The sequence below is a fragment of the Lissotriton vulgaris genome, chromosome 2_1, assembly GCF_964263255.1.
Source record: "Lissotriton vulgaris chromosome 2_1, aLisVul1.2, whole genome shotgun sequence".
NCBI lineage: Eukaryota > Metazoa > Chordata > Amphibia > Caudata > Salamandridae > Lissotriton > Lissotriton vulgaris.
The window spans coordinates 208,467,695-208,495,497 of NC_141687.1; the positions used below are offsets into that span (position 1 = coordinate 208,467,695).

The 27,803-nt window shown below is 47.8% G+C and overlaps 1 protein-coding gene across 1 annotated transcript in view; it reads right to left on the minus strand.

Moving 5' to 3' along the window:
• The window catches only part of LOC147729845 (schlafen family member 13-like), a 116,421-nt gene that overhangs the window by 52,735 nt on the left and 35,883 nt on the right, over window positions 1-27,803 (minus strand). Inside the window, exon 2 of the mRNA XM_086954041.1 lies at window positions 24,227-24,355. Coding sequence (XP_086810167.1) covers window positions 24,227-24,355 — 129 coding nt within the window. The remainder of the gene's footprint in view (window positions 1-24,226; window positions 24,356-27,803) is intronic.

The following is a 27,803-nucleotide window of genomic DNA, read 5'->3' on the forward strand; positions in this document are numbered from 1 at the left end:
GTGTAACTAATGAAGGGAAGCAACACTTTGTGGATGTGAAGTTGGTGCTGAAATTTGTTAAAAACCTCACATACCTGAAACATACAGGCTCATCACCATCCAGGGGGAGAGAAAGTGACACTCTGAGCGGCAATGATTAACCAGGGAGAGCAGTACCCCCACTGACATACATACTTCAGGCCCTGGATTAGACTGAATAGAGTAACTGCTTCAGTTTAATATTGACCCGGTTGTGCTCCCCAACAAGACATCATGAAACGTCAGTTCCTCATTTCAACATTATTGCAGAACTATTGTTGCAGTGGGAGTCCACAGAGCACCTAACTGATTGGCCACCTCACTGTTTCCGGTGAAGGTGTTCGCCTGTGATGACTTGTCCCCCAGGGGTGAATTTTCGCTTTATTATGCACCAATATGTTAGTAGGTTGGGGTGTAGGGGGAGAGCATGGGACCACAACCTGATTGGGGGGTTGGTGTGGGGGGAATGAGGGGAACACTTTTTAAAGTTTAGTTGGTGGGTTGCCAAGAGTCGATAAATGTTTGCGACACTAGGGTACAACCTAACTCCTATGTGAGTCCAGCACAGTTCTCAGGTATATTTGCTATGAGTTAGGTGACAGGTAAGATTAAAAAAGTCATAAACCAGTCTTCAAACATAACAGTGAGTATAGATACACTGGAAGGTATATTGCAAGCTTGGACATGACGCCAATTTTGTTCCTCACCTGGAACATTTGTGGGTTACATGACCAAAGAAAGGCACGTCTAGTGCAATCCTTTTTACTTAAACATAACATTTATGAGTGTTTCCTGCAGGAGACTCACCTCACAACTGCATCACTGACTAAGCTACACTCAAGGTGATGGAAACACACATATGCAGCAACATACTCGAACTACTCAAGGGGAGTAACGATCCGTAGGGAACTGGGGTGGATCACCACAAATACCCGAACAGACCCAGAAGGCAGATACATATTAGTAGAAGGACATATCAGAGGGCAGAATATCAAAATGGTGGCAGTGTATGGCCCGAACACCGATGACCTTGAATTCTACTGTAAGGCATGTGAGGACGTGTTCAAAACAGGGGGCAAAACGGTAATTTGGGGAGGCGGGCGACTAGAACGTAGTCTACATTCTAAAACCACGGCCCAGATAAATTCCATTATTGGAGATGACTATTTGGTGGACATTTGACAACGGGTACACCCGGATTCTCTTGCAGGCATGTGTCTCTCTATGCACAACAAAGTATGGTCCAGGGGGGCGTGACCAGCAGCATGGTGGACACAACGTGTCCTGCCGGAGCTCCGCAACCCCAAAACTGATTCGGAGATAATCCTGAGCTCATACCCATCCTAGAGCCCTGCACTCCCGACCCGAGTTTAGGGGTACACAGTGCGCCAGTAGAGAGGGACGTTAGCGCCCGCGTTGCTCCGCTGTAGCCGGAGAACCGACGCGCAGAGGAGACCTCGCCTGGAAGGCAAGATGGCGCCGAGAGGAATGTCGTAGCACGAGATACGGAGGAGAGCCTGAGGCGGAGGTGCCGAGCTGTGTGATTGGGGAAGGCACAGAGACACTGAGAACACCCGGAGGGCTGTCCGAGCCGAGGTTCTCTTTTCTCCCCCCCGCCTCCTTGAGGACCGGGCCGCCGCAACAAGTGTGTACGGGAGGCTAGTGGTGCGTGGCGGCCTCGGTCCGGCTGCATTCGTCTGCACACTGCTGAAAGAGCACCTGGGGGGTGTGGGGGGAGGGGTGAGTGGCGGCGAAGAAAGGCAGAGGACGAGGCGCGATCCCTCCCGACCTCCAAAGTCGAGAGGATGAAGGCAGCTGTTGGTCAAGGGAGGGGAGCACCCAGACGGAGAGAGAGTGCATAGCGGAGTGCCGAGCGACCACATACATTGGGCTGAGGCACAGGAGCGAGAGAAGTAGGCCCGGGTGAGCTGTGGGACCGGAACTTGGCGCCCTGAGAGCGGTGCAGCGACAAAAGCTGACACGGTAGGAGGGGAGAGGAGGGTGAGGCAAGCCGCGCTGCCCCTGCTTGGGGTGGAACTCAGCTAACGCGACCCCTGGCAGGGGGGGGGGCGGCCGGGGGAGGGGATCAGCAACACATGCATGACCTGATGCCCAAGGGATCACGCCGAGTGGACTGAGAACAGTTTTGAAGACACAGATCGTTGCTCATGTGACATCCCACCCCCCACTGAGAGGCCAGAGAGACCAGGTGGCTGTGCGGCCCCGTGAGAGGCCAAGAAACACATATCAAGGCCCTTAAAGAGGTAGGGTGGTCCCGGTGAAGTGGGGACAACACCCACCACAGTTAGGTGCCTACTAAAGACCCCCGAGAAGCAACTGCTGGGGCGCAAGCCCATCCTGAGACCAGAGAAACTGGCCTGGGCAGTGTGACAGTGGTACAGTGAACTCACCTGGCACAAGATGCGGGGTGCTACCAGCAGGCACAGGGAGTGTCCGTACCGGGAAATAAGTTTTGAGACGGACAGCCAAGAAGAGACTGGTGGACTAAGCTGACTCGCCCTGGGGTGCCACGTAGCGCGCTAACGAACAATACTAATAAGGGAAGGCAATACCCTGAATCTACAGCCGGAGCTGGGCTCCCTGACAGAATTCGAAAGGTGAAAATCAGCGGTGCGGTTACAGAATGCAGGACTGAGAAACATGGGTACCAATGGCGCGAGACAAAGACCCTAAAACACGGAAACAGGGGAAGGTGGACAAATTCGCTAAGTCCTGCAGGGGACCATGGATGCACCATACAATGTTCTTCTTCAGGTGATCCAGTCCTCTAGTGAGGCACTGGAGGGTAAGATTGATGGCATTAAGATAGACGTCAAACTGCTCCGTCAAGATGTACGAAAAGTCTCCGAAAAAGTTACGCAGGCAGAACAACAAATATCAGAAGTGGAAGACACCACACATACACTCCGGAAGGAGGTCAAAGAATTGACGACTGATATGAAAGACGTGCTATGGAGGGTCGATGATGCTGAAAATAAGGCACGGAGAAACAACCTCCACTTTATTGGCTTTACGGAGACCACTGAGGGCACGGATGCCGGTGCCTTTTTGCAGCAGTGGATACTGGACTCGCTACCATAGGTAAACTTCTCGCTGTGCTTCATCATTGAGAGAGCACACCGCATACCCGGGGCTCGGCCTCCGGTGGGTGCGACGCCAAGACCGCTGATAGCAAAAATTCCTCAACTATCAGGTCTGTGACCTCGCCCTCCAAGGAATACGAAAGAAAGGGGAAATCCGGCTGAATAACACCAAAATCCTGGTGTTCTCAGACTATTTGCGTGAGGTCCAGAAACAGCGCAAAAGGTTTGACTCGGTCAAAGACAAGTTAAGACAGATGCAAATCACCTACATGCTCCTCTTCCCGGCCAAACTCAAGGTGATCTATCAAACTAAGACAATGTTCTTTACTACACCGGAGGCCTGGCACTGAATAGAAGAACGCCATATGCTGGAGCCGCCGGGGTCCAGCACCGATCAGACGCAGTAATAGGCCCCAGACAGAGGCTTGAATGGAGAAACAGAGAGGACGCCCCTTGGCTGGGGCAGCTGTGCGCTATAAAAATAATATTAACATAACATAGCATAACAAGAGGACAACACCGTATGGAGCCAGAGGGGCTACAGGCCAGGCTGCGAGAGCCTCAGACTCGGAAAGCATTTCCCGAAGGGACCTGCCTCGTGAGGGAACAGGAAGGGAAGAAGCAGCTCAACAGAGGTCTGCAAATTGTACAGACCAGGATATCACCACTGACTCGGAGGAGGACCATCCCTTTATGCAGAACATTATTCTCCTGGAGAACCCAGGAGAGACAGACAGGACTACTGTTGCAGAAACACAAACAAGACAGGAAGACATTACTGAATGATGAGCAGTACTGGGCACAGAGAACTGAAAGGGCCGTAAGCAGACTGAAGAGCTCTCACACTTCCCCACGTGTGCAGTTCTTTCTTTTGGTGTATTTGAGAGTAATTTGATTCGTTCCCCTTGGTGTTTTCCTTCGTTCCCCGCCCCTCTTCTTTTTTTTTCCTTTTCCCCTCTGTTTCCCTCCTCTTTTCCTTTAGTTGATTGTTTGTGCCCCCTTTTTTTATAGTTTCGATTTTTTTTTCAGGTGTGATTTTCATTTTTTGTATTGATTTGTTTGGTGGCACACCCCCTTGCCTTGAAAACAGTCTGAGACGCCGCAATTGAGACTTTGGACGTTTGGAGGTGTGAAGGAGGCGTATAGTTTTCTCACAGAGGGTCTGGGGGGATGGAGAGGAGTTTGAAGGTTTAACAGTTGGGGGGTGGGTGGGGTGGGGGGGGGGCGCGACAGACCTCTCCTGATCCAAAAAGACAAAGTTGGTCATGTTGACCTGAGGGAGAGTCGATTGGATGAGTGACGAGTGTGGGGGGGTGCTGGGAAGGGGGAGGGCTGGAACGAGGGGTCACCGCAGTTATTTGGAAAAAATGCAGGATTGTATCTGTTGCAAACACTCAGAGAAGTTTGAGGAAGAGCCAGAGCGGGGAGAGACATATGGTTCGATGAGACTTAGTAAGAATGACTTCTAATCAGACCCCAAATTCAGTTTTATTGTGGTATGTCAACAGGATGGGGAATAAGGTTAAACAAGGGTTGGTGGCGGCGTACTGTAGAAAGTTAAAGTTGGATGGTCTTCTCCTACAAGAAACGCACCTGAAGGGCACAAGATGGGGCTTTTTGGGCCGTAGTGCATACACAACACTGGCATATACGGGGTTCTCTACAGGAGCAATAGGGGTTGCCATATTAATAAAGAAAAGTCAGCCGTTCAGGATAGAGCACACATGGATTGACCCAAACGGAACATAGGTGGCAGTAAAGGGGCTTTGGGACAGATGACATCACATTTATTAGTGTCTACACTCCCCCTAGTCTACACTCCCCAAAGACTGCTGAGGGATCGACCAGGTACTGGACTGTGCTGCCCTGCGCAAACCCCCCTGCCTGCAGTGGGCCCTCCTAGCCCCCCTGGTCTCCCCCTGACTGAACTGCTCTGTTGTCCCTGTGGAACGGTGTGAAAAACGCTTTATCCTGAACCCCCCTGGTCAGCGCTGTGGGTGAGACTGTCTGTCCTGTCAGGAGGCTAGAGGTCGCCTTGCCTCCTGCAGACCCAATCTGCTGAGTGACTGAGAGAGAAACGCTCTATTCTGACCCCCCACTGCTCAGCTCTGTGTCAGAGATTGTCCCTCACGCCTCCCCCCCCCCCCGGGTGACCCATGCTGTGAAGCCCCACGCGCTTCCCGGGACTGGCGCTCGCGCTGTACCTTGGCGCCCTGAGGCCCTTGAGGAAAGTTGCCCCCGCGGCGTCAGCGCCGCCCAAATGACGCCTCAGAGGTGCTGCTGGCCTGTCCTGTGGCCGCTTGACCCGCGCTGTGACTAGCGCCGACACTGAGCCCCCTCGGCCGCCCCCGGTGCCAGAAGAGGGCCGCCGCATCGAGATCGTCAGGCCGCATTAGGCCTGAAGCCTGCCTGGGCCCCGTCACGTGAGCGGGAGCGCCGCCGCGTCCTCGGCCGCGTCCCCGCCCAAGCTGCATCACCATTGGTTGTTACCGCCGGGCCCCGCTGACAAGGCCCGGCGCTTGGGGAAGCCGCGTCTCACCTCGGAGGAGGGCCGCGGAGCCAGAGAGCCCCCTCCGGTTGTGCCCCCACGCTGATCTTGATCCGGCCCCGGCGCTGGTGCCCCGAAGTCACCCCTGCACCGCGTCGGGCCGAGTGAGGCCCTAGGAGAGTCGAACACCCCTCCCCGTTAGCGGTGACTGCGCAAGGGCCCCGGAGGGCCGAAAGTACAAGGTAACCCCAGGGGGAGGAGGGCGGTAGGCCGGGTAAGGCCAGAGGTCGCCCCTCCCCCAGGGTGAACTGAGACAGGGCCCCGTTGGCCCCCCCTTTATGTGCCTCGAGAACTAGGAGGTCTGGGGATAGACACTTTCCCCCCTATATCGTTTTGCATGCAGGTATCCAGCCTGAAATGTTCATGGTTACACCCTATTTACAAGCCATTAATGGAAGGGTGAGTTACTTCATTGTACTGAATTTCTTACAGGGGCGGGCTTCTACAGCTCCTGAAGGGATCAAACTGAGACATTTATCGATTCATTCTAATGGTATTCTGATGATCTGATGCTGAGTCGCAAAACGATCAGTATTCACAAAAAGAAAGGCTTGTCGCTGTGTTCTTTTGAAGTTATCTGTTGTACTGGAAGTACTTGCTGAAATGTTTTATCACTTTCTATGAAGTGTAATTTAGAAGGTGTCCATAAGAGGTTTAATGTGGTACTTTAATGCAATGCTATGGTCGCTTCTTGTAGGATCCTCCAGGTTTATGGAAGTACCCTCATTGCCTGCTGAAGAGTATGATGCGGCAGGCTATGTTATTTAATGTTTCACTGCTTAGATGAGCTGGTTATTATTTTAATGACAAGTCTTACTGCAACGGTCTAATGAAATGCTTAAATGAAATACTAATGAGTAGTTAAATGCATTACTTGCTTGATCCAAAGTCTATATAAAAGATCTTGATTTTCAAATACAACTACTGGTGTGGTCTCCATTATTGCGCCCACTGTGTGTCATTGGATGAGTGTGTTAAGTGGCTGCTTTACACGCAAGCCCCTGGCTGCCTTCCTGCTATAGCCATGCTACCCCCTGGAGAGCTGGTGGCCCCAGTTCTTACATTGCTGGCGAGCGGTGGGATCCAGGACCTGTAGCTACTTAACACCCTCCAGTGGGACAGAGTGCGCTCCAATTAATTGGACACCTGTGGTGCTGCAAGCAAATCTAATTGTCACCACTGTCTAAGTCTGCAAAGTGTGTAGGAACCGGTGTTGACCCAGCATTGTTGCCTACGTCCTAGAATTTTTTCTTTCAGGTTGTCTGGGTCCCCACCTGACAAAATGGAGTTCCAGCTGGCTGACCTTGATAGGTACACTGTAGTGCAGTTAAGGGAGTTTTGTCAGGGGATGGGGGTGCCTGTGGGGACGAGAGCTGTTAAAGAAGAGCTCTGTGCCGCCTTGAGGGCATGGGTAAGGGCCCACCCACAAGAGGCGGAAGAGGATGGGGAACAGGTCACACACGGGGAGGCGGACACTCAGGAAGACCCAGGCCTACTCAACATTGACATGTCAGACAATGTATTGCCAGGAAGACGTTCCGGGGAGGGGAGTAGTGTATCTAGGGAGAGTGCATCGTCGCAGGAGTATGAGGACGTGAAGGAGGAGAGGCGATTTAGGTGGGAGCTTGCCAAGTTAGAGCACCAGAGGGAGAGAGAGAGAGAGAAGATAAGCAGTTTGCTATGGAGGAAAAGAAGCTGGCACAGGAGCTTCAGCTCAAAGAAATGGAGCTGAGAGCATTACAGAAAGGTGCGCCAGGAAGTCCTAATGGTGGCAGCGTACCAGAGGCTCAGCAGGAGCCCAGATTCTGGTTACCTAAGGAGGTGATAGCGAGCTACACCAAGGGGGATGACATTGCCAGGTGGTTGGAGGCGTATGAAGTGACCTTGACTGCCCATGGGGTGCCTGAGAAACATTGGGGAGGTGGTTTGTACCGGTATATACCTCCTGACGTCAGGGACACCCTCCTGTATCTGGAAAAGGCAGACCAGTTTAGGTACACCCCCATGAAGGAGGCGCTTATCAAACATTTTGGCCTCAACCCTGAAAGGTATCGCCAGAGGTTTTGTGGCAGCCATAAGCTGTCCACACAGAATTGGCTGGATTTTTTGAGTATGCCCGTAAGGCTCTGGATGGTTGGGTGCGTGACAGCGAGGTGCATGATTTTGAGGGTCTGTATAACTTTTTTTTGAGAGAGCACCTCTTGGATAAGGGTTTTTCAGAGCTACGCCAACATCTGGTGGACCGCAAGCTTACTGATCCCCGTGAGCTTGTGAAGGAGGCGGATACTGGGTTAGCACCCGGGTGTCACACAAGGGCCCCGGGGGAGATGGCCCAAAAGGCGGACAGGGCGCCCCTCAGAAGAAAGAGGGTGGAGATAAAAGATCGGAGTTCTCACGAGGCCCACAAACTAGACAGTTTGGGAAAGGAGTAGGTACCCCACCTCAGAACCGTTCCCCAAAATCCGCTTCCCCTGACAAGAGTCAGCAGCCAAAAGTGGTCCGGTGCTATGAATACGGAGAGGTCGGACACTACAAGGGAGATGCCCAGTGTGGCAAACGACCCCCAGCCCCCACTGGTGGCAAGAGTCCCGGGGTGGCTAGTGTAGCGCTTGGGTTGGAGCTGCCCCTAGATAGGGAAGGGGAGTGGACAGGCCTGACCCTGGTTTCACTTGGGGATAGAGAGATGGTCCCAGTGACGCCATTACCATCGAATACTGCTAAGTACCAGCAGAGGGTGAAGGTCAATGGGGAGGAGGTGGACGCTCTGAGGGACACAGGAGCCAGCATGACCACCGTAGTGAGGCGGCTGGTGTCCCCTGAGCAGGTTGTTCCTGATGTGTACCATCCGGCCGTGTTGGCTGACGGCAGTATGAGCTACTATCCGGTGGCTCATGTTCCCTTTCAGTGGGGAGGAGTGTCAGGTCCCTTGAGAGTTGCGATGAGCCCTGCCTTGCCTGTGGACTGTCTGCTCGGTAATGACCTCGAACATACCGCCTAGAAGGAAGTGGAGTTTAATGAGATGCTGGGACCACCAGGGTGGACGTGCGGAGTCACGCGGTCCATGGCTGCCCGGCAAGAAGCTCAACCCGGGTTGGAGCCTGAAACAATGGCCCAACCCAATGCCAGTCCAGAGGAGAGTGTTGTGGAGGACACACCCCGTGTGATGGATGGGGAGCCCGCTGAGGTAACCCGGAGTCCGTGGAGGTTGATGTCGTTCCCGTGGGGGACTTGCCGACCCTTGCCGAGTGGCATGCGGAAGGGGGGCCTACCCGGGAGGAATTCTGTCGGGGGCAGAAAGAGTGCCTCACGCTTGAAGGCATGCGGCGACAGGCCCAAGCCCAAGCGGTCAACCAAGAGACCGGCAGTTACCACGTGTATTGGGAGGATGGCCTCCTATACAGTGAGCCAAGGGTTCTGGTGCATGGATCATCGAGGACCTTAGTGGTCCCCCAGTGCTACAGGGCCTTTTTGATGGAACTGGCGCATGAGATACCCTTAGCTGGACACCTGGGCCAGGACAAGACCTTTGCAAGGCTAGTCCCACATTTTTATTGGCCTAGGATGAGGGTTGCCTTTGCCACCTACGGCTAGACCTGCAAGACTTGCCAGGCCAGCTGCAAGACGGGGACCAAACTGAAGGCCCCATTGGAACCGCTCCCAGTGGTCGGGACCCCTTTCGAGCGGGTCGGAATAGACATCGTTGGGCCATTGGACCCTCCGACTGCTGCGGGACATCGGTTCATGCTGGTGTTAGTGGACCAAGCCACTCGGTACCCGGAGGCCATCCCTCTGAGGACCGTTACAGCACCTGTGGTGGCGCGGGCCCTTATGGGGATATTCACCCGAGTGGGATTCCCCAAGGTCGTGGTGTCGGACAGAGGCACAAATTTCATGTCGGCCTATATGCAGGCCATGTGGAAGGAGTGCGGAGTGACCTATCAGTTCTCCACTCCTTACCACCCCCAGACTAACGGGCTCGTAGAGTGCTTCAACAAGACCTTGAAGGGGATGATCCGGAGTCTGCCAGAAGACCTGAGGCGGAAATGGGACATCCTCCTCCCTTGCTTGCTGTTTTCATACCGCGAGGTACCACAAAAGGGAGTCGAGTTCAGCCCCTTCGAATTGCTCTAAGGCCATCCCGTTAGGGGATCCCTCAGTCTGGTCAAAGAGGGGTGGGAGAAGACTTCGAAGAAGCTTCCCCGTGATGTTGTCAGCTACATGCTGGCATCCGCAGCCAGATGGCCAAGCTGTGGAAGGAAGCCTCAGACAACTTAGAGGCTAGCCAATCCGTCATGAAGGAGTGGTATGACCGCAACGCTCGGACGGTAGAGTTGGACGCTGGACAGAAGGTGTAGGTCATGGAGCCTGGGGAGCTTAGTGCCCTCCAGGACCTGTGGACTGGTCCGTACAAGATTGTGGAGCGTCGAGGCCAGACCACCTACCTAGTTGACTTGAAGACCCCCCGTCAACCCCATCGGGTGCTCCACGTCAACGGCCTGAAGCCTCACCATGAGCGATCGGAGCTTGCTCTCCTCATGGTGACGGATGGGTGCGAGGATGAAGAACGTGAGCCTCTTCCTGATCTTCTAGCGGCTCAAGAAAAGGATGGTTCAGTGGAGGGAGTTGTTCTCTCCCCATCCTTGACCCCAGAACAACAGAGGGACTGCCGCCAGGTCTTGGCGCAGCACGCCTCGTTGTTCTCCCTCACACCTGGAATCACCCATCTGTGTACCCATGATGTGGACACAGGGGACAGCCCGCCAGTGAAAAACAAGTCTTACCGGCTGTCCGATAAAGTAAAAAACAGCATCCAGAGTGAGGTGACCAAGATGCTGGAGCTGGGAGTGATCGAGCCCTCCAGCAGCCCGTGGGCTAGTCCGGTTGTGCTGGTGCCGAAAGCGGCTCCACCGGGCACCAGCCCAGAACTTCGGCTCTGTGTGGACTATCGGGGGTTGAACTCTGTCACCAAGACAGATGCTCACCCGATACCACGGGCAGACGAGCTGATTGACCGGCTGGGAGCAGCCAAGTACCTCAGCACCATCGACTTGACATCAGGGTTCTGCCTTATTGCCATGGCCAATGGAGCGAAGGAGAAGACAGCGTTCTCCACCCCCGAGGGTCACTTCCAATTTCGAGTGATGCCCTTCGGGCTCAAGAATGCTCCGGCCACCTTCCAGCGGTTGGTGAACCAGGTGCTATCTGGCCTGGAGTCCTTCTCAGCGGCGTACATGGATGACATAGCTATCTTCAGTAGCACCTGGTAGGACCATCTGCAGCATCTCCAGGAGGTGCTGCAAGCTTTGCAACGGGCTGGCTTGACCATCAAGGCTAGCAAGTGCCAGATTGGACAGGGATCTGTCGTGTACCTGGGGCACTTGGTGGGCGGAGGTAAGGTGCAACCCCTCCAGGCCAAAATTGAGACCATCATGGCCTGGGAGCCCCCCAAAACTCAGACTGAGGTCCGAGCTTTCCTCGGCCTCACTGGCTATTACTGCAGGTTCGTCAAGGGATATGGCACCATCGTGGCCCCCTTGACTGAGTTGACGTCCAAAAAGCAGCCACGCAAGGTCATCTGGACGGCTGCTAGCCAGGAGGCATTTGAAACACTGACGCGCGCGATGTGCACCGCTCCGGTGTTGGCCACTCCAGACTTCCAAAAAGAATTTGTCGTGCAGACAGATGCCTCGGAGCATGGCGTAGGTGCCGTGCTATCGCAACTCACCGATGATGGCCAAGACCAACCTGTGGCCTTCATCTCCAGAAGACTCCTCCCTCAGGAACGGCGATGGAGTACCATCGAGCGAGAAGCCTTCGCTGTGGTCTGGGCTTTGAAGAAGTTGAGGCCATACCTTTTTGGCTCACACTTCTTAGTTCAAACCGACCACCGTCCCCTTCGCTGGCTCATGCAGATGAGAGGTGAAAACGCTAAGTTGCTAAGGTGGTCCATTTCCCTACAGGGGATGGACTTTAGGGTGGAACATCGGCCAGGAGCTGACCACGTCAATGCTGACGGTCTCTCCCGGTTTTTCCGCCTTAGTGACGAGAACTCCCTAGAGGTTGGGTAGCTCTCCCCACTTTCAGCTGGGGGGGATGCATGTTAGACCTGTCAGCCTAGGGTGGTATTTTTTTTGCCCTTGCCTCATTTTTTCCACCTACTTTTCGTTGGCTTTAGGACTCTGGGCACCCTCCCATTGCTAATCAATGCCAGGGTGCAGGGGTTCTCTTCCCCCAACATGGCTGCCACTGACCCCTGCTACTGCAGCGTGGTCTGTATAGGTGCACTCTAGTAGCCAGAAGCTGGCTGGAACCCTTAAACAATGTTGCCATACCAGCCTGCAAGTCTGCCCATAGCTAGAATGAGGAAAACTCCTGGAACCTTCCAGAACAGGGGAGGTGACACCAACTGCCAACTGACGCTATATAAGGAAAGGGAGGGAAACTTTCTAGTCAGTTGGGGCATCACTGACCTGGGGAACCCACGCAGGAGTTTTAGGCGGGAGGGCCTAGTGAGGAACCTATACTACTAGGAGTGACAGGATTTAGGTGCTGCCTCTTAAGCTGGGTGAGGTGTCCTAAACTAGCCCCCTGATCTGGCCCAGCTGTAAGGAACCCCAGGGTCCATCTGCAGTGACTGAGGAAAAACTCTTCAAGCCTTCAGCTAAACCGCCCCCCCCCTCTCAGCAACTTCAAGAAACAAACACCAAAGGGCGCAGAACTATCCAAGCGCCAAGAAGATTGCTTGCCTTTGACCAAAGACTGCTGGGGGATCGACCAGGTACTGGACTGTGCTGCCCTGCGCAAACCCCCCTGCCTGCATTGGGCCCTCCTTGCCCCCCTGGTCTCCCCCTGACTGAACTGCTCTGTTGTCCCTGTAAAAAACGCATTATCCTGAACCCCCCTGGTCGCGCTGTGGGTGAGACTGTCTGTCCTGTCAGGAGGCTGAACTGAGACAGGGCCCCGTTGGCCCCCCCTTTATGTGCCTCGAGAACTAGGAGGTCTTGGGATAGACACTTTCTCCCCTATATCGTTTTGCATGCAGGTATCCAGCCTGAAATGTTCATGGTTACACCCTATTTACAAGCCTATTAATGGAAGGGTGATTTACTTCATTGTACTGAATTTCTTACAGGGGCGGGCTTCTACAGCTCCTGAAGGGATCAAACTGCGACATTTATTGATTCATTGTAATGGTATTCTGATGATCTGATGCTGGGTCGCAAAACGATCAGTATTCACAAAAATAAAGGCTTGTCGCTGTGTTCTTTTGAAGTTATCTGTTGTACTGGAAGTACTTGCTGAAATGTTTTATCACTTTCTATGAAGTGTAATTTAGAAGGCGTCCATAAGAGGTTTAATGTGGTACTTTAATGCAATGCTATGGTCGCTTCTTGTAGGATCCTCCAGGTTTATGGAAGTACCCTCATTGCCTGCTGAAGAGTATGATGCGGCAGGCTATGTTATTTAATGTTTCACTGCTTAGATGAGCTGGTTATTATTTTAATGACAAGTCTTACTGCAACGGTCTAATGAAATGCTTAAATGAAATACTAATGAGTAGTTAAATGCATTACTTGCTTGATCCAAAGTCTATATAAAAGATCTTGATTTTCAAATACAACTACTGGTGTGGTCTCCATTATTGCGCCCACTGTGTGTCATTGGATGAGTGTGTTAAGTGGCTGCTTTACACGCAAGCCCCTGGCTGCCTTCCTGCTCGAGCCATGCTACCCCCTGGAGAGCTGGTGGCCCCAGTTCTTACAGTGGGGTACAGCGGTGGGTAAGAATTCCAGCAAAGTAAAAGGACTCCTGGTTACAAAAAGCCCTTTATGTACCCAGGGTGAGTGGATAATAGGACACACCTGGGTTCAAACTGTCGCGTACAGCGCATCATGATTGACAACGCACTGTGCGCCCTTACGTTTTGCCCGCATTAGAATTACCGTAATCCTGCTAATTTATGCGGCTACCATAGACTCTCTATTTGCAGGAAATATACATTCGCACACCAGCATTGGGGTAAATCAAATGCTGCAAATCTGTGTATTGTTCCATAATCGAACATTTAAAGTCATAGAGTACCAAATGTCATAATTCTTTATCTTGTTTTATTTTATTGTATTATTTAAATAAAAATCGTTAGGAACCGTATGTTGCAAATCTTTTTCTTGTTTAGTTCTCCATGATGTTAGAATGGTAGGAAACATCGTGTATATATAGAGAGAAGAGGATACTCGTTTTTCTATGGTCAACGGCAAACACCTATATCTACAGACCCATGTTGTACATAAAGCTAAACAGGTGAACTAGCCGGACAGTCTATCCTATTTAATTTCCTGTGGTTGTAAATCAGTGGGAACCATCGTGTATGTGGGGAATACCAGTATCTTAGTGATGAAATAGCTAAGGACACATGCAACACTTGTGACCAAATAGGAGAGCTGGCCGGACAGCTGACCCGTGTGGCGATGTGAATGCATATGTAAGATGAACCTACCTAAAGCCTATTATGGCACCCCACTGCCGCCAAAATAATGTATGAATTGGAAACATGACTGAAATTTTTCAGGTTGTGTTCCCTGCAGGCCCTATATTATAACATCTGAAAGAAATCTTAATAAAATCTTAATGAAATAACCCTCTGGTGCTATACAATATTGCTCACAGCATTATAAAAATCTATACCATACAAGCCAATTTGGGTGAGTTCTCAATATCATTAATTAATCAAACGTGTCCACTCCTCTTTGGTATTCAGGCCTGTTCTAGCGGTATTAAGGACAGATATGAACCATTGTTCTCTAAATTTATGTTTGGTGGTCATATCCCCACCTCGTTTGCTGCCTGTAATTCTTTCTAAAATAAACCATTTCATTGCATCATCGGTATGGTTTAATGAAATGAAATGCTCTACTAGGGGGGGATTGAGCTTTTTGTTTTTAATTGCAGATTTATGCTCAGTCGAACGGGTCCTGAATTTGCGACCCGTTTCACCGACATAACCCAGTCCACATGGGCATATCAATAAATAAATCAAATGTTTGCTCCTGCAGTTGTTATGGTCTCTAGGTGTAAAGGTTTGCTTATTAAATGTGAAGCTTTTTCCTACAGCACATTGGTCACAACAACTACAGGACCTGCTTCTATAGTTAAGTTGTGTGCTATTTCCTGGTTCTCGATATGTATGAACTAAATTGTTCCGCAGATTTTCATTACGTTTAAATACGAAAATGGGGCGTTCTAATTTGGTGTGTTCATTGTTATTTAAAAGAGACCAGTTGGAGTTAATGATATTCTTAATTTTGTTGCTGATGCTGGAAAATTGACTCACGAAGACAACTTTATCTTTCGTGTTCTTACTGCGATTGGAGGTGGTATTTTCCAGCATGCTTTCCCTGTTGTGAAATCTTGCTCTTTTAAATGAGTGATTAATCAACTTTTTGGGATACCCTATTTCCTTGAGTTTGAGTTTCAGCACCTCGGAATGTTTATGAAAGTCATCTAACGTGGAGCAGTTTCTTAGGAGCCGAAGAAACTGCCCAAAGGGAATGTTGTCCTTCTGTGATCTCAGGTGGTGGCTGGAATAGTGAAGGAGAGTGCTTTTATCAGTTGGTTTGGATTAAAGTTCTACAAACAACTTACCCCCTTCATGCTTAATATTTAAATCTAGAAAGCTCACCAAATTGTTACTATGATATTCAGTACATTTTAAATTAATATCTCCCAGATTTAACCAGGATAAGAATTCTTGTAATTCCTCATCTGATCCTGACCAAATAAACCAAATATCGTCAATGAACCTGTGCCAATGTGACACATTTTCATAAAATGGGGCAGCCTCATTAAATATATGACCCAATTCAAAGAAACCAACATAAGCACATGCCAAACTTGGGGCACAGGTTGCGCCCATGCTGGTCCCCTTGCATTGTAGGTATAAAGTATTCTTGAATAAAAACAGGTTTTCTTTCAAAACCAGGGATGTGCACTCAATAATAAACTCAGCGCTAGACCCCTGGTTACACCAGCATCCTCCAGGATCCGCTTAATCACAGCGATTGTGTCATCCTGGGGGATGCTGGTGTAAAGCGCCTCAATTTCCAAGGTAACCATTATCTGGGAATTGGGATCAAAATCCAATCCTTCCACTATATTGATCATATGGGAGGAATCCCTTAGATAGGACTGTTGTGTCTGTATAACCGGTCGGAGAAAGCTATCTATATATTTACTTAAAGGTTCCAAGGGTGACCCAATAAAGCTAACAATAGGACGTAATGGAGGGTCCATTTCGCTTTTGTGGATTTTGGGGAGTCCATATATAGCTGAAATTTTAGACTTCTATAATCACTATCTGCTATTATATCATTTTCTTTTGCTGTTGTAATAAGTTTTAGTATTTTATCCTTGAGGGTTATCCAATTTCTCATTGGGACCTTCATGTAATGACCAGGAACTTGGAGCAGATTAAGAACTCTTCTCTCATAATCTGGTGTGTCAAAAATGACAACGCCTCCCCCTTTATCTGCGGGTTTGATCGTAATTTGCAGATAATTTTTTAAGGACAAGATTGCCCCTCTCTGATGTTTATTCATGTTGTTGTTAATAGGTGGAGGATTATCCGAAATGTTTCTTAAAATAAGCCATGGCAACCATAATGGTCAAAACAGCTGTGTCTAATAAAGGCTGAAGCTGTGGCATAAACAAAGACGGCGAGCTAAACTGCTAGAAAATTATTATTCCGCAACGCGAAGATTGCAACATTACAAAACTTGCCGCTGACGGCGGTACCTGAATGAATTAAATAGCCATGCCCCAAGGAGGCAGGAGCTGTGGCTGAAATAAACTCCAGTTAAGGTAACTCTGGTACTACAAAAATACAGAAACTATAAAAATGTGCAGTTGTGGTGCGAGTGAAAGTAATTACCTTTTGAGTAAACGCAACGCCTTCACAAACCCTCCGAACAACCAGAGGCTTGTGGAGTGTATTTGCGGGTCTCCTAATGGCGCTTGTGCGTTCTTAAACTCAAGAGCGATGTGTGCGGTCTCTGACGGCACAACCTGGAGGCGAGAGCAGCGTCTGTGGTCTCGGGGGCGCACTCGCACATGGGAGCTGCCCTGCATTGCAGTGAGCTTCAAGCCCTCCCGCCTACTGGAGCGCTCGACTTCAAGCTACCACCATGTTGCTATGAAGACGCGATATCGGACGAAAAGGGCGGGGCTAACCGCACAGGAGTGTGGTCAGTGGTGGACCAGGAAGGATAAGCTGCAGAGGGGACCTAATGTTAAAGTCAGCGGGGATACGGTCAAAATAGGTCAGAACAAACTGCTGGGATTGTAAACAAAAAAAACAACAAAAAAAGTCACTTGTTCGGGATTAGAGATTAAAAGCGAATCTCTGGCCTGGTGAAAAAAAGGTAACTCCCATAGCGCGCGAGCTGACCATCAAGTGTGCACACGCTAGTGTAACGATAAAGTGTGCGCAGAGTTAGTAACAAGCGGTCGCCATTGCCCGAATTAAGTAAAAAAAAAGTGCGCACAGAGTAGTTAAAAGACGAACTCCGGCAGTAAAAGATCCAGTCCGGGTGGGCGGGGCTAAAAGCAAACAGAGCTGTAACAAGGAGGGATTAAAAAGCCTCCTTCACAATAGGAAGGCAGCGTTTAGCATAAACGATGACGCGAGCCAGAGAAAAGAAGGAGCTTCAAGTCCCCTTCGGAAATCGTATTGATTACAAAAAGCCCTTGTAGAGCGAATAGCGTGCATGCACGCTAGGTCTGCGAGACCTAAACAGCGTTAGAAGTGCAAATAGGCAGTGATTTGGGAACAAAGATTTGGAAATCATATTGGAATACCCCCATCCAGGAACATTAGATTCAAATTCTTGCAATTCAGTGTTTTGCACACAACCTAACGTCCCACAAACTGAACAGCACTGAGGGAATCGAACATAAAAGGTGTCCTAATGGGATTAGTAGATGCAGACTTCATTCATATGGTCTGAAATTCTCTCACTATATTTTGTTGATCAGGGTCTCAACCTATATGGAAAGAAAATTAAAACCAACCTAATCAGCCTAGAGGTATGCTTAATGTGTCTCTACCACTGTAAAAGCCAAAAAATGTAACAATACACTTTTAGACCTTTCACTGTTATTGGTTAAGACTGCCATTGTGATTCACTGGCATTGGCACTCAGCTAAAGGCCAAGGTAGGTTGTAAAGTAGGGGAAAGCTGAGACCATGGGGATGCAGGGAGAAGAGAGATGAGACATATGCAGGCCCCCTATAGCAAATCTTTGGAAGGAAATATAAACATGCTTGAAGAACCAAGTGATTTAGTTTCCATATAGGGGTGTCCAATGAAAAGGGACTCCATGCATGGTGGAAAGTGCTGAAACTGATGCAGCCACTGAGGTAACCAGAGAGGAGTCCCTTAATGAAACAAGAGGATAAAAATGATTCGAGAAAGGCAAATAAGCGAATCCTTTTGTAAATACATAGCTGAACTGGGAATCCAGTGTTATTGAGATTGCTGTTTATAACTTATGGTTATTGTCTTCATACACATGTGAAAAAGCTAAAAATGGAGTTTGAAAAAGCTGTTGAGAAAACAGAGAGCGGGATTATAGAATTTGAGTGAACTCAAATATGTCTAACAGTAATGCTGCTGTTAAACTTGCTATTTTGTTTGCTTGATAACCTGACAAAAGAATAATCAATTAAAAAAATAGAGGGAGCATTGATCAATACATAAAATTAAATTACCTTTTGCAAGTGTGCAGTTAAACTTTGTTGGAAAACAGTGCAATCCACTAGCCTATAGATCTTCAACCACATGTGCAGAAGATACCATTACAAGAAAGGCATTGTTTTAGACTACATTTATCATTAATTTCGAAGGGATGGGAAGTTTTTTGATTGTATAACCAAAATACTTGTTCTTAAACTATCTATTAAGTGTTACATTTCTTACTGTAATATTTGGAAAAGCTTGAATATAAAATATTGTTCTACCAAGATATTTTGAAATCCTTTAATAAGTCCATATATTCCTGGGGAATGTCGAACTAACCCTTCTTCGGAAATTCAGGAGCCAAGCTGCCAAGATTTGAGACTATGATGAATGCGGTTCCACCCCACACTTAAAGGATTGACTAGTCTGTTAGGTAGTTATAGATAGGGGCGTCCTTTCCCGGAAAACATTTTGTGGGGCATTTCATTTCCCTTTCACCTTATATCTGATGACTTTCAAGGAAGAAAAGGGTTAGAAAGGAGTTTGTGAATGCCTCAAAACTAACAAGGTGGTGGGCACTCACAAACTCCCAAAGCAAACCATGGCTGAGCCTCTTACTTGTGGCTCTTCCTGAAGGTGTGCAGAGTGGTGGAACATCTTCTGTTGAGCGGGAGCTCGTTCTAGGGTTTTGCCGCGATGTAGGAGGAGGCTCTTCCGCCCGCTCTGCAGATGCGCAGGGTTTTGGCGTGGCTGACGGACCAAAGGTTTCTCTTGGGTACGTGGAAGGAGACTCTTTCATTGAGGTATTGGGGTCCGATGTTGTGGAGGGATTTGTAGGAGTGAGTGAGTAGCTTGAAGATTACCTTCCTATCGACAGGGAGCCACTGGAGGTCTCATAGGTGCTGGGTGATGTGTTCATGCCGAGGATGAGTCTGGCAGCGGTGTTCTGGATGGTCTGGAGTTTCCGGAGCAGGGATTTGTTGATTCCAGCGTAGAGGGCATTTCTGTATTCCAGTCTGCTTGTTATGAGTTTGTGGGTGACAGTCTGTCTGGATTCTGGAGGGGGATCCACTTGAAGGTCTTGCAAAGGATGCGGAGGATACCCACCACTTTGTTATTTGGAAGATGTGCTATTCGCACCCTACACCACCCAATCTCAATGACTAAGATACGAGCCTGGCCACAGATGGTTCCCGGGAGAAAAATAAGTGTGCAGTGGTCTGGGCTGTCTGTGTGGCTACTCTGAACATCTGCCATCTGCACAGTGGTACCGGCAGCTGGGAGTGGCAGTGTCTCCTTCAGTGCAGCTATTACCTGGGTAGTTGCTGTTGCTCGGATGTTTTCACGCCGTCTACCAGAGGATTACAAGAATGGAAAAGTGATGGGAGCCGAAGGTCCACTTGTGCATCGGTGTTCTCTGATCGGGTAGTGGTCCCAACAGAAACAAAACAATAACAAGACTCAGTTCTCCACATAGGGGTCTCATTTAATCCTGGGCAAGGGAAGGCTAGCAGGTAGAAAAAAGGTAACACTGAAAGACCAAAAGAGGGCACTGAAGAATTTACAGTGGACATTTGAAAATGAACATCAAAAGTTAACTGCGGTTGAAATGCAGAAGCTTTAATTTTCATTTCTTTAATGTAGTTTTGTCGTACAGCTCAGGCATATTTCTCACAGAAACTATTAAAAGTATGCTTAAGATGCAAAATTGAACACTATAACTTCGCAAGGGTCAAGCTGGTCGCAAAAAAAAAGCTACGTGTATAAAAATCTTACCACCTAATTATTATGACTAGAGTGACATATGTTCCAATGCAAGCAAATAATGTTGGCCTCTGGGCACCCCCATTACAAAGATGTGATGTGGATGCAGTGAGCCAGTCACAACCCTGAGCCCCGGTGCCACAGCAGCTGCTTCACTAATGATTGGTATGTCTCTGCTTAATGGTCTTCAGGCTGCGTCTTTTCATCCGTCTTCTCCTTCTCCAGCCATCTTTTCTCTCATCTTCTTCTGCGCTTTCACCTTCTCTCCTCCTATACTTGTGCACTCTTTCCCTTTCCTCACTCTTCTTTATTCCATTCCTCCTTTTTTTACTTCTTCGTCTCGGGTCCTTGTTCTCCGTTACCTCCCTCTTTGCTGTCCCTCACTTCTAACTAATCATCTTACCAGTTGCCATCGCACCAGTCTCACACTGCCTGTCCTCTTCCTCCCTTTCGCTCTTGCATCCACATCATGACTTCCCTAATCTATTCCCTACCTTTTCTTCTCTTGCCATTTAATCTGGGTGTCTTCTCTTTACCTTTGCATCCTGTGTTTTGTTCTCTATGTCCTTCTGTTGTAAATTAATCTAGGATACTAGTGTAATTTTCCCGATTCATGCCCTTATATAGGTATAACTTACCCAATCCTTATATAGGCATAGAAATCATTACCATACTTGGACTGAGCCTATGCAGCCCAAATACGGCATGGCTACTTCCACTAAGTTCTAAGAATCAACAACGATTTCTTAAAAATACCCGCCTTCAGCAGCTAGGGACTTCCCCTCGCCTGAATACTAATTTATCTAGGAAATCATGGAGTTTTCAAAGAACTGAGTCTTTGAGTGACGGTGTTAAGTCAAATCATACGTCAAACTCAGCACCTTCAAAGTATAAATATGCCTACATTTCCCCAGACAAACACATGGTGGTTTGGAGCAGATTGACTAACTCCTTGCCCGACGCCCTGCAGCAGCGAGTGCCGAAAGAGGAGGCCTCTCAGAGAAAGAAGAGTTGGCTCCGCCCCATGGTACACTCCCGAACTCAGGGTTCTTAGAACTTCATGCAAAAGATTAGAACGTGCATGGAGAAGAGAGCGGACTGACGAAAATCGGAACAACTACAAGACAGGGATGAGGAAGTATAAAGTGGCTTTGAAAGAGGCTAAAAAGAACTTTTTCAGTGATAGGATTGAGAAGGCAAGCAATTCTCCAGGGGAATCCTTTAAGATCTTTAAAGAGCTGCTGAAGGCTCCGGTCCCCCCAGTTGTCCATGACAACCCGCAGGAGAAATGTGAGGAGCTGGCCGACTTCTTTCACTTGAAAATCGAGAAGATTTTGTCCTCATTGCCTGCGACGTCGCAGAGCTTGGAAATGGACGTCAGCCCAACAATAAGCCCCGTTGAGCTGCCCTCGTTCGGCCCCTTCTCAGAGGAGGAGGTCGAAAAAGTCCTTAAAAGGATGAAGAGCGGGTCTCCAAGTGACCCGGCGCCCATGAAATTCCTTAAACAGGTGGCAAATGTTCTCTCCACTCCGCTTGCAGATCTTATTAACCTTTCGCTTGCCCAGGGCACAGTGCCTCAAAGGTGGAAATCCGCTGTTGTCAAAGCACTATTGAAGAAACCTGGACTAGACCCATCAAATCTGGCCAACTTCAGGCCCATTTCACTCTTGCCCGGCTTTTCAAAAGTCGCAGAGAAGCTGGTCAATTACCAGCTTTCTTGCCATCTTGAAGACCATCATCTGCTAGGGGACTCCCAGACGGGTTTTCGCCCTGGTCAGGGGACAGACACAGCCTTACTGGCAGTGGTGGAGGAAGCAAGGAGCATTCTTGATTCAGGGGGGTCAGTGGCAGTGATCCTCCTGGACTTGAGTGCGGCCTTTGACACCGTTAATCATCAGGTGCTCCTCCAACGGCTGGCAGAGGTGGGTGTTAAAGGGATGGCCCTGAAATGGCTGAAATCTTTCCTCTCAGACCGGTCTTATTAAGTATGGGAAGGGGGAGAGCAGTCCACCTTGTTCCCTCTTCAATGTGGAGTCCCGCAGGGCTCATCCTTGAGCCCTACCTTATTTAACACCTATATGGCTCCACTTGAAAGAGTGGTCTCCCCTTCAGGAGTGAAGATCATCAGCTATGCTGATGATACTCAGCTGGTTGTAGGCCTCACCCAGCTGGAGGAACAACCCGAAGTCCTTCATGACTGTCTTTCTAATGTTCATCGCTGGATGTCCCAGTCCGCTTTGAAGCTCAACGGTGACAAGACTGAGCTGATGGTGCTGGGCAAGGCCAGTCCCTCTCTCATCACTAGCTGTTGGCCTCGGTCCCTGGGTGACCCGCCATCCCCCAAGAAGGAAATCAAGAGCTTGGGGGTTTGGTTAGAGGAAGATTTATCCTTCAGGACCCATGCTAGGAAAACCGCGGGGGTATGCTTTGGCTTGCTGCGATCTGCCCGCAAGGTGCTACCTTTGCTCCCTAATCCATCGAGGAAGCTTTTGATCCGTGGCCTAATTCTGTCGCGGCTCGACTTCGGGAATGCGCTATTTTTGGGCGCACCCGAAGCGACTTTTAAAACCCTTCAGCAGGTGCAGAACGCAGCCGCGAGGGTTCTGATGGAAGTGCCGCGAAGACAGTCAGCTGCCCCCGCCCTGAAAGCACTTCACTGGCTCCCTGTTAAGGAGCGGGTGAAATTTAAGGCGCTATGTACGGCCCATAAAATTTTGCACGGTAGGGGCCCTTCTATTCTGTCCTCTATGGCACGCCCCTACAAGCCCACACGCCCATTGCGCTCGGACCAAAGACATCTGATGCAGACTGCAAGAGTAAAAAGAGCTCGCTCTGGGGGCCGACGTTTTTCGGTGCAAGTGGCGGCACACTGGAACTCCTTGCCCCTTAAGATCCGCGCTGAGCCCAATATCCTGCACTTTAGGAAACTATTGAAAACACACTTGTTTCCGGTGTAGGACTGAGTGAGAGCCTTCCTTTCCTGTGTTCACAGCGCCGGGATGCCCCTGGGTAACTGCGCGTGTTACACATTTTATAGAGATAGATAGGAAGCCGACCCTCCAGCTGACGCACTGAGAGATGCTGTCTTTTCTCTTGCCGAGAAATCCAGCTCCAGTGTTTCCAGGCTACCCTTGCGGGTTGCTGGGAAATCGAGTCCTGAGAGAGAGATACAAGACCTCCTTCATTCTAAAACCAAGGTACGGAGCTGTTAAGACCCTTAGAGAATTCTTGGATAGATCCTTGGCAGAGAAATACTAAACTTTAGCTACTCCTCACTTACTTCTTCCCTTGTACTAGTCTTAAGTTAGGTACACCGTGGTAGGCGTATTTTAGAAGCACCAGTTGAGTACTTTTAATCAATATTTTATTACTGTATGTATTTTAAATGTTTTAAGACAACTTATGGCTTAGAAACCATATCATGCTTTTACAGTACTACTTTATAATACTTTTCGTATTATATGCCCTGTCCTTTATAACCAGTATTACGTTTGTAGCAGTACATTTCTTATGCTTGAGAAAGAAGACTGTCTCTCTATATTCTCAGCACCTCTGGTGAAACGAAGCATGCACGATTGACTGAGTAAAATAGTTATCTATTGTTTCCGCGACTCTAGAGATTGATTTCTTATTCTTCGGAAACAAAGTTGTCATGTTTATGCGGTTGTCAGAAACTAATCCCTTCTTGTTTATTCGAGAATGTTTCTAGTGACCTCTGAGCTAGCTGGCACTCACAATTAAGTTTAATATATACGATAGAGACCTAGTCGACCTCAGTCCTACGTCTAATCTATAGTATATGTTATTCCAATGCGCAGAGCCTATTGGGAATATAGGAACTACACTACACTTCTTCTTGATGAGCCCCCTGTACACAGCAGAGGAGGCAGAGTGGGAAACTCCTGCAAACTATGTGAACGTCAATCATGAACTTACCAAAATTATGCTTTTGTAGCACATACTTCGAAAACCCTAGTTTAATACTCACGGGAATCATAAAAAAGAATAGATTTTCATACACTTCCCTACATAATCTTATTTTGCTAAAGCATGACCTACCTCTAAACATATATTCTTGAATTTCAGCCAAGTCCTCTAAACCTTTTTTTGTATACACTGGTCGAGCCATTGGAGGTGCACCAGAAATACTTAGTGCAGTGTTGAAATGATCAGCCAAACTTGGACTACCTGGTGGATAAAAAAAAGAAATTATTTCCACATCATTTATCAAACGTTATGCTACAGGTACTCTAAAATACCACTTGGAAAACATTTAACCTTATCTGCTTATTCCTTGAGAAGGTAGAGAGACTACAAGCAAGAAAAGTTATTATAATGGTCCTGGGCCACACAACAAAACACTGGTAGGAACCTGCTGTCATTTAAGTTTTGGTTTGTCAGAATATTCAGTTTTCAGAACAAAATAGACAAGTGCTAAAAGTAGTCAGTCCTCTTATTGGATGTTTAGAAATCGACCCACAACGTGCCGCATTTTGTCAATGCATCTTTTATTACACACAAACCTTTTCAGTGGTGTTCCATATTTTAGACCACCACAATGTAATTAACAGCACCTCCTAAAAGATCCACCCCGGTTTGCATGGGAATCAGGCGGACAAGCAGAACATGAGATCTATTTACTTGCCATGGATCCTAGTGAACATGGTTTATTTTCTTCAATATCAGACAAGTTTTTTAATGAATTTCCAGACTGCTAGGTATTTTCTATGGTTGAAGATGTATTTCTAAAAAACGTATGTCTTATAATAACCACCCTACATGCAACACTGTGCCTGACTTCTGACAGTCCCTCCAACATGGCAGACTAACATAGATGGGGCCCAGTCTCACATGGGTCAAGTCCTTTTGATTGAATATATAGTTTAAAAGCAATTCCCTTCTTTTGGGTGCAGACTGATGAATTTGTTGTTGTTAACCAAATTGTGGCCTATAACTCAACTTCAATCTATATATTCGTTTCTGCAGACCATTTCACCGTATCATTGTCTTGAGTGTGGGGGAAATGGGGGCTGCACAATAACCATCAGACAAAGAAAAAGGTGATGGAACGAATGCTTGAAATCTCAGCAATTGGCGATCGGTCAGGCCACATTCCATTCCAATGTATTTTCGACTACTTTTCGACTCTAGACACTTCAGGAGTTTGATTTCTCTGAACAGAAGATAAATGCCCCGACATGCAGGGAATTTTCTCCTTCCCTGTTGAAGACATTTAACATTTTCCCTCTCCAGGCATGGCATGAATCAAGTGATGGAAGCCACGTCTTCAAGAGCGGGGGATATCTGTTACTGTGTCTTGGCAGCCACTTGGTAGACAGGGCACCAGGTCTTAGGTTACCATCAGGGGAGCGAAGGTTGGCTCTGCAAGTGTAAATGTGGTGCTTCCACCGTCTCTACATAGAGAGGGAGAATCATGTGTTCAACAGGGCAGGTGCACCGCCAATTTGAATTGATGCTCCTACTCCTGTTTTACCAAACACCAAATGAGGGCCATACTCCCCTATGAAATCATTAAACTTAGAGGAGATTCTGGTGTCAAAAGAAGAAAATTCATGTTTTTGGTTGGTACAATCAGTGAAATTCACATGTGAATAATTTAGTTTGTAACCGGATTGTGTCCTCCCTCGGGAGGGGGCTCTCTCAGTAGCAGGACCAAATCAATGTTTAGATGTGGAGACATTTGAACAGAGCTTTGGATTTTATTGGGAAGCTCAACCTCAGAATATCTGACATGAGCATTTCAATCGAGCCCACCATCCCCCACACAATGATCTCTTTGTGAAAAGCATTTTCGATAAAAACAAAAGAGTGATATTTGCCTGCACCTCACTACCCTCACTTTCCAGAAATATTATAATCTGCTTAACAGCTAGGAGCATGCAAACAAAAACAACAATATGCGTTCACCAAATTACCCACTAAATAAAATGTGATGTCCTAGTTGTGAAGCTGTAAATGCATTGTGATACATTTTCACTGTAATACGAATGTGGTGAAGAAAGATTCTTCTAATAGACCTTATGTACTTTTTTGGAAGTGACTAGACAAAGGAGTGAGTCCAGAACTTTTAACAACAGAGCTTTCGCTTTTCGCTGCAAAGGTAGAGGGTAGATCTGAGAAGAAAGAGGATATTACAGTGGTGTTCTCTGATAAACCGGACATGTGGCTTGTAGTTATTTTCCTCGGATAGTATCATGGGTGTTTACGTTCTAATGTTCTAAATACACATCTATATTACCAACAAAGAAATGTAAAAGCATAAACCTTGCCTCTAGGCCCTTAATAAGAACTCAGTCTACAATAAGGATGAAAAATCTGCCAGGAATACAAAAAAAACAAGTCTGTAATTTGGACTGAAGTCAAAAGACGAGGATGAATGGAGGACTCTGGAGTGATCTGACTTAAATGGAAAGAGTCAAGAAAGGAACTGGAGAGAAGACACCACTGGAGAACTATAACTAAACTCATGAAAGAACCGAAAAAGAGTGCAAGACCTGTTGAGAAACGGACTGTTATGCAACATAAGGATCTGTAATTCTTAGGTACCTTGAATCGCTGTCAGAAGAGGAAGCAGAAAAAAGGAAGTGATGCTATGATTGAATGGTAAACAAAGTACGTAATGCAATATAACAACCATCTTGAAATGGAACTGAAGGTTCCCAAATGTTCAGGCCAGAATACTCATATATATAGGGTTAATAGTTTTTGAACCTTTTACCTAAATAATTCACTTTCCTACTGCCTTGTGAAGCAGACAGGAGGGAGATGTTGGTCCTAGAGTAACTGGGATGTGCCACTAAAGCCACCTAAACCAGCACATGTGTGCAGAGTCATGCAACCGGGCCAAGGAATCCCTAGGTGCCAACCTGAGTAAGATGCCTGCGACCACAAATCAGTTGCAGAAAGGAAACCTGGTTCTGCATATGTCCAAGGAATAACTTGAGGAACTCAATTCTTACTGAAGTTTATCAAGCATATTCCCCCCATAGAATTGGATAGGGTCTGGTAATGCCTATGCAACTTGGAATTTTGGTAGGTGCCAGAATAGGAGTTATTGCACAAATCTTTATCATAGATCTAATAAGTGGGTATGATAAGTTTAAATCCTGGTGGAGAGAACGTTTGTTTTTAAATGGTACTGTATTTGCCTAACTTTTGGCAACAAGCAATACTACATGGATCATTTATGTAGCAATAAAGGGAGGAGGAGAACGCCAGTTTTAAAATACAATACAAGAAACTATGTATAGGTAATAACACGATTGGACGTTATTCCTGTGGGTTCTATCATTGCTACATGTCTACAATGGTACTAATGGATAATAAATGTGAGGTTTTATTTTGTGCTGAAAAAACATTAAAAGTTGGTTATAAAAAATAAAAAACACATGAGTGGAAATCATATTTTTAAAAGTAGGAGTTTATAAATGCAACATGACGAATAGCTAGTACTAGATTTAAGGTAGGATTTTGGAGCGTAAGTGTAGTATATTAAGAATAGGAAGAGAAAGACTGGGTTTGGCAACATGGAGGTCTTACCGTGGTAGGCAAATAATGCATGCATGTACAGAAGGATAAATAATAGAATTCCATAGAAAATATTTGATTTTGAGAC